Genomic DNA, 14,515 nt, shown 5'->3' with positions numbered 1-14,515 from the left:
AAAATGGTTGACATAACATGACGGTGAACATTACATTCTATGCTGGACACAAAAATATATGACATCGCACCCTTGACTGTATATCATACAGTACAGTGTACATTGTAGGACATCCTTGCGATCCTTGAGGATCTCCTAAAATATACACAGTACTATCTGTAACACACATGGGACTACGACTGTTTTGGGCCGTACCAAAGATGGGGTTTCCACGGGGGGTGTTTCCTCCGAAGGTGAAGACGTGGGAGTGGTCTGCGGTTACGACAGTGAGGGTGTCTGATTCTCTGGTGAGCCGGGAGGCTCGTTGCACCGCCCGGTCAAACATCACAGCCTCAGTCAGCGCCAGCTTGGCAATGCCATCATGGTGTCCGTGGTCAATTCTCCCTCGTAAAACAAGAACAACACAACACAGACAGAGTTGATGATTGACTCAAGGAGAGTTGATGATTGACTCAAGGAGAGTTGATGATTGACTCAAGGAGAGTTGATGATTGACTCAAAGAGAGTTGATGATTGACTCAAAGAGAGTTGATGATTGACTCAAAGAGAGTTGATGATTGACTCAAAGAGAGTTGATGATTGACTCAAGGAGAGTTGATGATTGACTCAAGGAGAGTTGATGATTGACTCAAGGAGTGTTGATGATTGACTCAAGGAGAGTTGATGATTGACTCAAGGAGAGTTGATGATTGACTCAAGAAGGGGGGGGGTCTTAAGACTGAGGGTGTCCTAAAAATGGACATCTTTCTACTCCTTTATCATTGAATCCTAAATTGAGATCCTCAAAATGAACACATCTGCATGAATCATTAATTGTGAAAATTGTGTGAACATTTGAGTAGCCTATCGCAATTTAGGACTTGACCCATCTTGAACAATATTGTTTCAAAATCAAGTAGAACTTCACTTTGTTAACTAACAAAAAACAATTCAGCTGCCACTACAACCACATCTGTTAATACAACCACAGCTATCATTACAACCACAGCTGTCAATACAACCACAGCTGTCAATACAACCACAGCTGTCAATACAACCACAGCTGCCACTACAACCACATCTGTTAATACAACCACAGCTGACAATGCAACCACAGCTATCATTACAACCACAGCTGACAATGCAACCACAGCTATCATTACAACCACAGCTGTCAATACAACCACAGCTATCATTACAACCACAGCTGACAATACAACCACAGCTGCTGTTACAAACACACAACTACAGCTGTCATTACAACCACAGCTGTCATTACAACCACAGCTGTCATTACAACCACAGCTGTCAATACAACCACAGCTGTCAATACAACCACAGCTGTCAATACAACCACAGGTGCCAATACAACCACAGCTGCCATTACAACCACAGCTGACAATGCAACCACAGCTGTCAATACAACCATAGCTGTCAATAAAACCACAGCTGTCAATACAACCAAAGCTGCCAATACAACCACAGCTGACAATGCAACCACAGCTATCATTACATTCATAGCTGCCGTTATAACCACAGCTGACAATGCAACCACAGCTGCTGTTACAAACACAAAACCACAGCTGCCAATTCAACCACACAACCACAGCTGTCAACACAACCACAGCTGCCATTACAACCACAGCTTTCAATAAAACCACAGCTGTCAATACAACCACAGCTGCCAATACAACCACAGCTGACAATGCAACCACAGCTGTCAATACAACCATAGCTGACAATGTAACTACAGCTGTCAATGCAACCACAGCTGCTGCTACAAACACAAAACCACAGCTGTCATTACAACCACAGCTGTCAATACATCCACAGCTGCCATTCCAACCACAGCTGTCATTACAACCACAGCTGCCATTACAACCACAGCTGCCATTACAACCACAGTGGTCAATGCAAACACAGCTGTCAATACAACCACAGCTGCCGTTACAACCACACAACCACAGCTGTCATTATAACCACAGCTGCCGATTCAACCACAGTTGTCAATAAAACCACAGCTGTCAATACAACCACAGCTGTCAACACAACCACAGCTGCCATTACAACCACTGCTGCCATTAAATCAAATCAAATTGTATTGGTCACATTACATATATTTAGCAGATGTTAATTCGGGTGTAGAGAAATGCTTGTCTTCCAAGCTCCAACAGTCCAGTAGTATCAAGCAGTCCAGTAGTATCAAGCAGTCCAGTAGTATCAAGCAGTCCAGTAGTATCAAGCAGTCCAGTAGTATCAAGCAGTGCAGTAGTATCTAAAACAATTCACAACAATACATACAAATCTAAAAGTAAAAGAATGGAATTAAGAAATAAATATATATTAGATTGAGCAATGTTGGAGTGGCATTAACTAAAATACAGTAGAATAGAACATAGTATATACATGAGATGAGTAAAGCAGTATGTAAACATTATTTAAACATTATTAAAGTGACCAGTGATTCTAAGTCTATGCATATAGGGCAGCAGCCTCTGAGGTGCAGGGTTACATAACCGGGTGGTAGCCGGCTAGTGATGGCTGTTTAACAGTCTGATGGCCTTGACATAGAAGCTGTTTTTCAGTCTCTCGGTCCCATCTTTGATGCACCTGTACTGACCTCGCCTTCTGGATGATAGCGGGGTGAACAGGCTCGGGTGGTTGATGTCCTTTATGATCTTTTTGGGCTTCCTGTGACATCGGGTGCTGTAGGTGTCCTGGAGGGGAGGTAGTTTGCCCCCGGTGATGCGTTGGGCAGACCGCACCACCCGCTGGAGAGGCCTGCGGTTGCGGGTGGTGCAGTTGCCATACCAGGCAGTGATAGGGGAGCTCTCGATGGTTCATCTGTAAAAGTTTGTGAGGGTTTTAGGGGGCAAGTCAAATTTATTCAGCGTCCTGAGGTTGAAGAGGTGCTGTTGCGCCTTCTTCACCAAACTGTCTGTGGGGGTGGACCATTTCGGATCGTGAGTGATTTGTACGGCGAGGAACTTTCTCCACTGAGATCCTGTCGATGTGGATGGGGGATGTGCTTCTTCTGCTGTTTCCTGAAGTCCCCGATCAGCTCCTTTGTTTTGTTGACGTTGAGTGAGAGGTTATTTTCCTGGGACCACACTCTGAGGGCCCTCACCTCCTCGCTGTAGGCTGTCTCGTCATTGTTGGTAATCAGGCCTACTACTGTTGTGTCGTCAGCAAACTTGATGATTGAGTTGGAGGCGTGCGTGGCCACGCAGTGATGGGTGAACAGGGAGTACAGGAGGGAGCTGAGCACGCACCCTTGTGGGGCCCCAGTGTTGAGGACATCAAAGTGGAGGTGTTGTTTCCTACCTTTACCACCTGGGGGGGCGGCCCGTCAGGAAGTCCAGGACCCAGTTGCACAGGGCGGGGTTCAGACCTAGGGCCCCGAGCTTAATGAAGAGCTTGGAGGGTACTATGGTGTTGAATGCTGAACTATAGTCAATGAACAGCATTCTTACATAGGTATTCCTCTTGTCCAGATGGGATAGGGCAGTGTGCAGTGCGATGGCGATTGCATTGTCTGTGGATCTATTGGGGCGGTAAGCAAATTGAAGATGATCTAGGGTGTCAGGTAAGGTAGAGGTGATATGATCCTTAACTCTCAAAGCATGATGACAGAAGTGAGTGCTACGGGGCGATAGTCATTTAGTTCTGTTACCTTTGCTTGCTTTGGTACAGGAACAATGGTGGACATCTTGAAGCAAGTGGGGACAACAGACTGGTATACGGAGAGATTGAATATGTCCGTAAACAGTCCAGCCAGCTGGTCTGTGCATGCTCTGAGGATGACGGCTAGGGATGCCGTCTTGTGAGGGGTTAACACGCGTAAATGTCAACATTAACCCGCTTAAAATGTCTTACATGTCAAGAGTTAACACGCTTAAATGTTTTACTCACGTCGGCCACGGAGAAGGAGAGCCCACAGTCCTTGGTTGCAGGCCGCGTCATCGCACTGTGTCGTCCTCAAAGTGGGCGAAGAAGGTGTTTAGCTTGTCCGTAACCAAGACGTCGGTGTCCGGGAAGTGACTGGTTTTCCCTTTGTAGTTGGTTTTCCCTTTGATTGTCTGTAGACCCTGCCACATACGTCTCGTGTCTGAGCTGTTGAATTATGACTCCACTTTGTCTCTGTGCTGACTTGTTGCCTGTTTGATTGCCTTACGGAGGAAATAACTACACTGTTTGTATTCGGCCATATTCCCAGTCACCTTGCCATGGTTAAATGGTTTGCGCTTTCAGTTTTGCGCGAATGCTGCCATCTATCCACAGTTTCTGGTTTGGGTAGGTTTTAGTAGTCACAGTGGGTACAACATCTCCTATACACTTCCTGATGAACTCAGTCACCGTATCTGTATGTTCGTCGATGTTATTCTCAGAGGCTACCCAAACCATATCCCAGTCCACGTGATCAAAACAATCTTGAAGCAGACCACAGCTGTCATTACAACCACAGCTGTCATTACAACCACAGCTGTCAATACAACCACAACTGTCAATACAATCACAGCTTTCAATACAACCACAGCTTTCAATACAACCACAGCTTTCAATACAACCACTGCTGTCAATACAATCACAGCTGACAATGCAACCACAGCTGTCAATACAACCACAGCTGTCAATACATGCTGTCAGTAATTGCTGTCAAAAATTACAATATCATAAATGCAAAACAGGATGCAGCCTGGGTAAATGTTTCATCTTAGCAGTTCTTGTTGTATATTTAATAGTAGCCCCTGCTACAGTATGTGTTTAAATAAAGGTACTCATCTTTTACAAAGAGGAAGTAGCCTTTGGGTTTTAAATAAATGGTACTCATCTTTTACAAAGAATATTTTACAAAGAGGAAGTAGCCTTTGGGTTTTAAATAAAGGTACTCATCTTCTACAAAGAGGAAGTAGCCTTTGGGTTTTAAATAAAGGTTCTCATCTTCTACAAAGAGGAAGTAGCCTTTGGGTTTTAAATAAATGGTACTCATCTTTTACAAAGAGGAAGTAGCCTTTGGGTTTTAAATAAAGGTACTCATCTTCTACAAAGAGGAAGTAGCCTTTGGGGTTCTTGCTGAGGATCTGAATGGCTTTCTCTGTCATCTCGACGATGGACGGGTCACGTGTGGCATTCCGGAAAACCTCAAACCGCATGTCCTTTGGCTCAAAGAGACCTGCCGCCACAAGAAGGAAAGAGAGAGGGAGGAAGAAAGTAATAAAAGAGAGAACACAATGTTGGGAACGCAGTTCACCTTTGGGTAACGGTTAATGACAGAGGTACGTTTTTCCTGGTGAAGAAAAAATGAAGCCCCCCGTGTACGTCATCCATATTAGGAAATCATCAATTCTCAGACAAAACTTCAGTGACAGTCTTATCATTCATTACTTAGTCAATAGAATGGCATGGTATATATAACACCAACACCAAAAAACATTCATATACACTAGCGGCTAAGGGAATGTATGTTTGTGGGTGTTTGTGAGTGTGTTTGATAGTACGTGGGGCTGTGTGTAGGGTGTGCGCATATGTGTGTGACATAGAGGAGGCTGGGGAGAGGAGCTATAGGAAGACGGGCTCATTGTAATGGCTGGAATGGAGAAAAAAGACATAACGGTAGAAAACGTATCAAACATATGGAAACCATGGAAACCACGTTTGACTCCGTTCCATGTATTCCATTCCAGACGTTACATCCTCCTATAGCTCCTCCGACCAGCCGCCTCTGATGTGTGTGTGTGTGTGTGTCCATTTATACAGAATGTTGATAAAAACCAACCTACCCAGGAGACGGTCGGTAGTCTTTACATTAATCTCGTCAAACTGCTTCCTGTGCCAAACATACTGGGAATTCTTGTGCTGAAACACAGACATCATAGAGAGACACAGAGGACACTGTTTGATTCATAGCTTTACATTGACGTCAAGCGATAACACAACATCAGTTGCACCTAACAATTTTTACTGGCAATTAAGTAGTAAATACAGGCCTAAGCTGTAAATTACGCCTGGCTCATGTTCAGCGGGTAACAAATGGAAGAAAACAGACTGGAACAGGATATCAACCTGGACTTAGTCACTGTTACTAGCCTGCTACCACCTGGTACTCAACCCTGCACCTTAGAGACTGCTGCCCTATGTACATAGACATGGAACACTGGCCATTTTAATAATGGAACACTGGTCACTAATAATGGAACACTGGTCATTTTAATAATGGAACACTAGTCACTTTAATAATGGAACACTGGTCATTAATAATGGAACACTGGTCATTTTAAAAATGGAACACTAGTCACTAATAATGGAACACTGGTCACTAATAATGGAACACTGGTCATTTAAAAAATGGAACACTAGTCACTAATAATGGAACACTGGTCACTAATAATGGAACACTGGTCACTAATAATGTTTGCATACTGTTTTACCTATTCCATATGTATAATACTGTATTCTAGTCATGGCTCATCCTATTTAACTACTGCTGTACACACCTTTTCTATTCATATACTGTCCATACTCTCTATACACACCATGCCTTCAGAAACTATCTATACCCCTTGACTTACTCCACATTTTGTTGTGTTACAGGCTGAATTCAAAATTGATTAAATACAATTTCTTCTCACCCATATACACACAATATCCCATAATGACAAAGTGAAACATACATAAATATCTAATTTACATCAGTATTCACCACCTCTGAGTGTATACATCTTAGAATCACCTTTGGCAGTGAATACAGCTGAGTCTTTCACGGTAAGTCTCTAAGAGCTTTGCACATCTGGATTGAACAATATTTGCATGCTCTGTCAAGTCAGTTGTTGATCATTGCTAGACAGCCATTTTCAAGTCTTGCCATATATTTTCAAGCTGATTTAAGTCAAAACTGTAACTGGGCCACTCAGAACTTTCAATTTCGTCATGGTATGCAACTCCAGTGTATATTTGGCCTTATGTTTTAGGTTATTGTCCTGATGAAAGGTAAGTTTGTCTCCCAGTGTTTGTTGGAAAGCAGACTGAACCAAGTTTTCCTCTATGATTTTTCCTGTGCTCAGCTCTATTCATTTTCTTTTTATCCTCCCTCCATTTGCCGATGACAAGCATACGCATAACATGATGCAGCCACCACCATGCTTGAAAATATGAAGAGTGGTACTCTGTGATGAGCTGTAATGAATTTGCGCCAACATAAAGCTTTGTATTCAGGACATTAAGTTAATATCTTTGCCACCTTTTTTGCAGTAGTACTTTATTGCCTTGTTGCAAGCAGGCTGCATGTTTTGGAATATTCCTTATTTTCACTATGTCAATTAGGTTAGTATTGTAGAGTAACAAATAATCTGTTGCAATTAGTTTTACATTGTGTGCCCGAATGAACATGACCATGAAAGTTATTTTTCCACTTTCATAAGGGAACTGGCTGAAGTTCTGTGGGGTTCAGTTTCCAGAAAACTACAGTTCTGTGGGGTTCTAACAGACAACAGGTTCCAGAACACTAACACAGTTCTGTGGGGTTCTAACAGACAACAGGTTACAGAACACTAACACAGTTTTGTGGGGTTCTAACAGACAACAGGTTCCAGAACACTAACACATCCTTAGATGTAAAGGCTCATACAATATCCCCTGAATGTGACCAACAACGGACATTATCAATGTGTACCTGCTGGGCCTTCATCCAGACGTCAATGAGGTTCCTCTTATCTTTCCGATCCCCTTTCCGGGACGAGGAAGTGGGGTACTCAGGGTCTGGAGTTCCCTTTGGTGTCATATACATCCGCCCCCCACCCAGGATAACCTGATGCACCAGATAGATACTTCATATTACTGTGTACATTCCACACACAGTAAGTAGTACAGTATGTCCCAATCCTGGTCCTGGGGACCTAAAGGTGTGCATATTTGAGTTTTTTGCCCTTGGACTAACACACGTAAATCAGGTCAAATGCTTGATGTTGATTACTGTTACCACAGGGTGAACTGCTTTCCCCAGATTCTGTTTTCTCTATTTTCTCTCCTCCTCCCTCTTCCAAATCATATCAAATTGTATTAGGCACATGCGCCGAATACAACAGGTGTAGACCTCACAGTGAAATGCTTACTTACGAGCCCCTAACCAACAGTGCAGTTTCAAAAAAAGACTCTCTCTGTCCTTGTTGAGTGCTCGGGCCCAAAACTAAAATCTGCATCCCTTTGGGACTCTACCCACTGGGCAAACCATTGGTTGGGATTAATGATATTTCTACATCATTTCAACCCAAAAAAAGTCAATGTGATGACATTGAATCAAAGTGGAAACATTTTTGTATTTGAATAAAAATCTATGTAAGGGAATTTCTGTTTTATATTTTTCACTCAATGTTTAACCTAAATCCAATGACATGGTGAATTATTTTGTCAATTTCGTGTTAAATTCAGTTTAGTTGACAACTGAACCAAATCAAAAATAGTCGTTGAACTGACATCTGTGCCCAGTGGGTTAGGACCAGGTTTGGGAAATACTGCAGTGAAAAGCAATGACTGGAGATGATAGTATATATACACTGTGATACCAATAAAAGGCCTTCAGGGAGACTTACATCAATGTCAACGTTGGTCACCAGCTGTGTGGCAATGTCGACACAGCCCTGTCGGCGGGCACTAGAGGGAATGTCAGCATCGCTGTACCAGCTGCGGCTCACCGAGTGGGCATAGGCGGCAGCAGGAGAGGCATGCTGTACACGAGTGGTGGTCACGATGCCCACTGACTTCCCTGGAACACATATCCCATTGACAAAACACAGAGGTGTACGGTGTCCATATTAGGACACACGTCCACACCCTAGACATGCACACACTAGTCACTGACAGACACAAAAACAACTGATTCTACAATGGTACTCCATCTATGAAATTATATTGAGGCATACAAACATTTTAAATAGACGCTCTTATTCTTAGTGACTAACAGCATGTTCACATAGTCGGCTCAGGGTTTGGAACTAGCAACCTTTGGTTACTAGCCAACCACTGGGCTACCTGCAGCTCACAAAATGATTTCTACTTGAGTCTACATCTACAGCATGGTAACTACCAACTCAATGTCCACAAATGTCTGGGAAATTGCGTTTAAAAGTATTTTATTGTGTGCAGGTCGTTAATCTGTGTAGGAATGAATCCCGGCCTTAAATATAAGAATCAATGATTAACAAGTATAAGGGTTATGGGTCTTAAAGGCCCAATGCAGCCATTTTAAATCAATATCAAATCATTTCTGTGTAACAATTAAGTACTTTACAGTAATAGATTTCCATTAAAATGGGCAAAAATTGCTTTTTAGCAAAAAACTATTTCTCAAGCAAGAAATGTGCTACAACTGCCTGTAAGTGCTCCGAGTGGGGATGGGAAAAGGGAAAACTAGCTGTTATTGGCAGAGAGGTTTGGAACTCTTTTTGTTATTGGTCTATTAACCAATTTACCACATGGTGATGTCACCATGGAAAGCCGAAACTCCCACCCAAGCTAACCTGCTGATTAGAAGGTCCTGTGCCGATTTTATTTTCAAACAGCAACTATGAGGAATTTGTTCACACTTTTACAGTGTTAGTTTCATCAGCTGTTGTAAAATATAATATAAAACACAGGGGAAAAAATATAATTTGGACTGCACTGGACCTTTAAGGGTTACTTAATATCAGATTATCGTTTTACTCCCAGACACAGTAGATAACGAGTTGAGAACATTGCACTTTAGATAACCTTGCAATCCTATCATCCTCATCTATCTATCTATGGTGGAGTGTGTGAGGGTGTGGATACAAGATATATATATAATGATAGTGAACCTTGACCATTTGTAAGCCCCGCCCCCTTGGTTACTGTTGCTACCTCAATCAACCGTTTCAATTACACTTTGAAACTACTGGAGAAAACTCCACTCGATGAACTCAAACTGTGTTTTTGACAATGAAATCAAACACAAACTACCCCTTGCTAATCTGGAGACTCGCTTTTGTTGAACTGTCATTAAAACTGCTTGACGGTAAAATTGGTAAAAATAAACCTGGTTAAAATCAAGTTTGTAGTCTGGCTAGCCACTGGATGGCTCTGAATGCATTGTCAGCGTGCAGTCAAAGCTACTAACCAATTTTTGTCCTGTCACCCCAATGGTGGAACCAGCTTCACCCTGAATTTTGGAACTAATTAGTCATCTAAAATCATATCCTGCTGTCAACAGTAGATGAGAGTTGTATTCATAATATAACGTTGGCTAACTTAGCTAGCTAACATGCATTTGGAGAAAACAAGTTATATTAACTGACTAGCTAACGTTAGCAATGGTGGTCAATGAGACACTGAGACTAAGACAAGACCAAGACTGAGAGCTAGCTAACCAGCTACCAAACAATACATCTTCGCATCATTTTCTGATTTGTAAAATACTCCATCAATAGGCTCTGTATTTCAGGAATCACAGTCGTGACTACCCCTGGTGCACAGTTCAATTATTTAGCCGTTTAAGCGATACATTTTTTCATGAAAAGACTCTGCCAGTACGACTTTTGCCATTGTCCTCATTGGCTTCCAATACGTTTGAAACTTAATGGTGGAGAGTCGACTTCAGAAGAGAAGATTCCTCGACTCCTTGACTCCTGTCTAGGCAGCTAGGCTGACGTAGGTTACTGGTTATCCTTGAATATTTTGGTAAGTAGAGATTGTAAGAAGGCTCCATGTGTATTGCTAATCAATTACCCAGATCATTAGGGTTAGCATTTTTTAACTCTTTAAATGGTAATTAAGCTAGTGAGACACACAGTATATATACAATACCAGTTAAAAGTTTGGACACACCTACTCATTCAAGGGTTTTTCTTTATTTTTACAATTTTCTACATTGTAGAACATCAACACTATGAAAGACATCAACACTATGAAATAACACTTATGGGATCATGTAGTATCCAAGAAAGTGTTAAACAATTTAAAATATATTTTAGATTCTTCAAAGTAGCCACCCTTTGTCTTGATAACAGCTTTGCACTCTTGACATTCTCTCAACCAGCTTCACCTGGAATGCTTTTCTAACAGTCTTGAAGGAGTTCCCACATATGCTGAGCATTTGTTGGCTGCATTTCAGTGGTAGAAAAAGTACTAAATTGTCAAACTTAAGTAAAAGTAAAGATACCTTAATAGAAAATGACTCAAGTAAAAGTGAAAGTCACCCAGTAAATATTACTTGTGTAAAAGTATACATTTTAAATATACTTAAGTATCAAAAGTGAATGTAATTGCTAAAAACACTTATGTACAAAAGTAAAAGTATAAATCATTTCAAATTGGTTATATTAAGCAAACCAGACGGCCCATCTATTTTTAAATGTTAAAAAAATATATTTTCCTGCTAAGCATTCAAAATGTAATGAGAACTTTTAGGTGTCATGGAAAATGTATGGAGTAAAAAGTACATTATTTTCATTAGGAATGTAGTGAAGTAAATACTATATAAATAGTAAAGTACAGATACCCCCAAAATCTAGTTAAGTAGTACTTTGAAGTACTTTTACTTAAGTACTTTAAACCACTGCTGCTTTCCTTCACTCTGCAGTCCAACTCATCCCAAACTCATCCCAAACCATCTCAATTGGGTTGAAGTCGGGTGACTGTGGAGGCCAGGTCATCTGATGCAGCACTCCATCACCCTCCTTCTTGGTCAAATCGCCCTTACACAGCCTGAAAGTGTGTTTTGGATCATGTTGAAAAACAAATGATAGTCCCACTAAGCGCAAACCAGATGGGATGACGTATCGCTGCAGACCGCTGTGGTATCCATGCTGGTTAAGTGTGCCTTGAATTCTAAATAAATCACTGACAGTGTAAACAGCAAAACACCTCCTCCTCCATGCTTTACGGTGGGAACCACACATGCGGAGATCATCCGTTCCCCTAACAATTATTTTTTTATTTTTTTGTGAAAGAGCAGTTGGAAACAAAAATCACAAATTTGGACTCATCAGACCAAAGGACCGAGTTCCACCAGTCTAATGTCCATTGCTCATGTTTCTCTGCCCAGGCAAGTCTCTTCTTATTGGTGTCCTTTAGTAGTGGTTTCTTTGCTGAAATTCGACCATGAAGGCCTGATTCACGCAGTCTCCTCTGAACAGTTGATGTTGAGATATATCTATTACTTGAACTCTGTGAAGCATTTATTTAGGCTGCAATTTCTGAGGCCGATAACTCTAATGAACTTATCCTCTGCAGCAGAGGTAACTCTGGGTCTTCCTTTCCTGTGGCGGTCCTCATGAGTGCCAGTTTCATCATAGCGCTTGATGGTGTTTGCGACTGCACAAATTTTCCAGTTGGTGGTTGAAGATATCCCTCTAGTGGTGTGGGGGCTGTGCCTTGGCAAAGTGGGTGGGGTTATATCCTTCCTGTTTGGCCCTGTCCGGGGGTATCATCGGATGGGGCCACAGTGTCTCCTGACCCCTCCTGTCTCAGCCTCCAGTATTTATGCTGCATTAGTTTATGTGTCGGGGGGCTAGGGTCAGTCTGTTATATCTGGAGTACTTCTGTCTTATCCGGTGTCCTGTGTGAATTTAAGTATGCTCTCTCTAATTCTCTCTTTCTCTCTTTCTTTCTCTCTCTCGGAGGACCTGAGCCCTAGGACCATGCCTCAGGACGACCTGACATGATGACTCCTTGCTGTCCCCAGTCCACCTGGCCGTGCTGCTGCTCCAGTTTCAACTGTTCTGCCTGCGGCTATGGAACCCTGACCTGTTCACCGGACGTGCTACCTGTCCCAGACCTGCTGTTTTCAACTCTCTAGAGACCGCAGGAGCGGTAGAGATACTCTTAATGATCGGCTATGAAAAGCCAACTGACATTTACTCCTGAGGTGCTGCACCCTCGACAACTACTGTGATTATTATTATTTGACCATGCTGGTCATTTATGAACATTTGAACATCTTGGCCATGTTCTGTTATAATCTCCACCCGGCACAGCCAGAAGAGGACTGGCCACCCCTCATAGCCTGGTTCCTCTCTAGGTTTCTTCCTAGGTTTTGGCCTTTCTATGGAGTTTTTCCTAGCCACCGTGCTTCTACACCTGCATTGCTTGCTGTTTGGGGTTTTAGGCTGGGTTTCTGTACAGCACTTTGAGATATCAGCTGATGTACGAAGGGCTATATAAATAAATTTGATTTGATTTTATTCCATATTGACTGACCTTCATGTCTTAAAGTAATGATGGACTGTCATTTCTCTTTGCTTATTTGAGCTGTTCTTGCCATAATATGGGCTTGATATTTTACCAAATAGGGCTATCTTCTGTATACCACCCCTACCTTGTTACAACACAACTGATTGGCTCAAATGCATTAAGAGGGAAAAATTCCACAAATTAACTTTTAACAAGGCACACCTGCCAATTGAAATGCATTCCAGGTGACGACCTCATTAAGCTGGTTGAGATAATGCCAAGAGTGTGCAAAGCTGTCATCAAGGCAAGGAGTGGCTACTTTACTTTAATTTATATAATAGATTTTGATTTGTTTATCACCTGTTTGGTTACTACATGATTCCATATGTGTTATTTCATAGTTCTGATGTCTTCACTATTATTCTACAATGTAGAAAATAGTAAAAAATAAAGAAAAACCCTTGAATGAGTAGGTGTGTCCAAACATTTGACTGTTACTGTAATTGTGGCAATAATTTGTGTTTAACATACAGGTAACTGCCAAAATAAAGGAAACACCAACATAAAGTGTCCTGATAGGGTCTTGGGCCACCACGAGCCAGAACAGCTTCAATGCACCTTGGCTTAGATTCTACAAGTGTCTGGAACTCTATTGAAGGGATGCGACACCGTTCTTCCACAATAAATTCAATCATTTGAATGTATTTTTTATGGTGGTGGAAAACGCTGTCTCAGGCACTGTTCCAGAATCTCCCATCAGTGTTAAATCGGGTTGAGATCTGGTGACTGAGACAGCAATGGCATATGGTTTACATCGTTTACATGCTCATCAAAGCATTCAGGTACCTCTCGTGCCCTGTGGATGGGGGCATTGTCATCCTATAGGGGCGTAGCCATGGTAGCCAAAATAATGACCTGCCCACCATTTTTTTTACTTGACCATGTGTGGAAGCCCCTGCTTTCTATATATTGTACTTGGTATCTCTCATTTACTCAAGTGCTTCCTTTTTTTGGCAGTTACCTGTATACTGTCTTCATAGCCCTTTCCTGAAGTCAATGACCAAAAGCGCCCCCTTCAGCCTATTATATTTTAGAAATTCATAATTAATAAAGATATATATTTATTTTTTTACTGCGAAAATTGTGTGTTGCTATGTCAAACAGTTTTGTTATATTTCAGTCTTCTGTGATGTATATAAAAAGGTAATATTGGGACGCAACCTCTTTTTCTGACATGGTACAGGTATCAACTTTTTTTAAAGCCCATAACCATGTGTGTGAGGTGTATACTTTTGTTTCAAAGTAGATTTGTTTAAGACTACCAAGAAATACTCTGTGTGACCCTGGTGGCAGG

The 14,515-nt window shown here is 41.8% G+C and overlaps 1 protein-coding gene across 1 annotated transcript in view; it reads right to left on the bottom strand.

The window, feature by feature from the left end:
* The window catches only part of alpi.1 (alkaline phosphatase, intestinal, tandem duplicate 1), a 30,193-nt gene that overhangs the window by 10,718 nt on the left and 4,960 nt on the right, over nucleotides 1-14,515 (bottom strand). Inside the window, exons 5-9 of the mRNA XM_071342379.1 lie at nucleotides 8,565-8,737; nucleotides 7,649-7,783; nucleotides 5,760-5,835; nucleotides 5,018-5,152; nucleotides 196-387 (exon numbers count right to left, since the gene is read on the bottom strand). Of these exons, the coding sequence (XP_071198480.1) occupies nucleotides 196-387; nucleotides 5,018-5,152; nucleotides 5,760-5,835; nucleotides 7,649-7,783; nucleotides 8,565-8,737 (711 nt within the window). The remainder of the gene's footprint in view (nucleotides 1-195; nucleotides 388-5,017; nucleotides 5,153-5,759; nucleotides 5,836-7,648; nucleotides 7,784-8,564; nucleotides 8,738-14,515) is intronic.

The sequence above is a fragment of the Salvelinus alpinus genome, chromosome 15 (assembly GCF_045679555.1).
Source record: "Salvelinus alpinus chromosome 15, SLU_Salpinus.1, whole genome shotgun sequence".
Lineage (NCBI taxonomy): Eukaryota > Metazoa > Chordata > Actinopteri > Salmoniformes > Salmonidae > Salvelinus > Salvelinus alpinus.
This window is presented reverse-complemented; position numbering and strand designations above follow the sequence as displayed.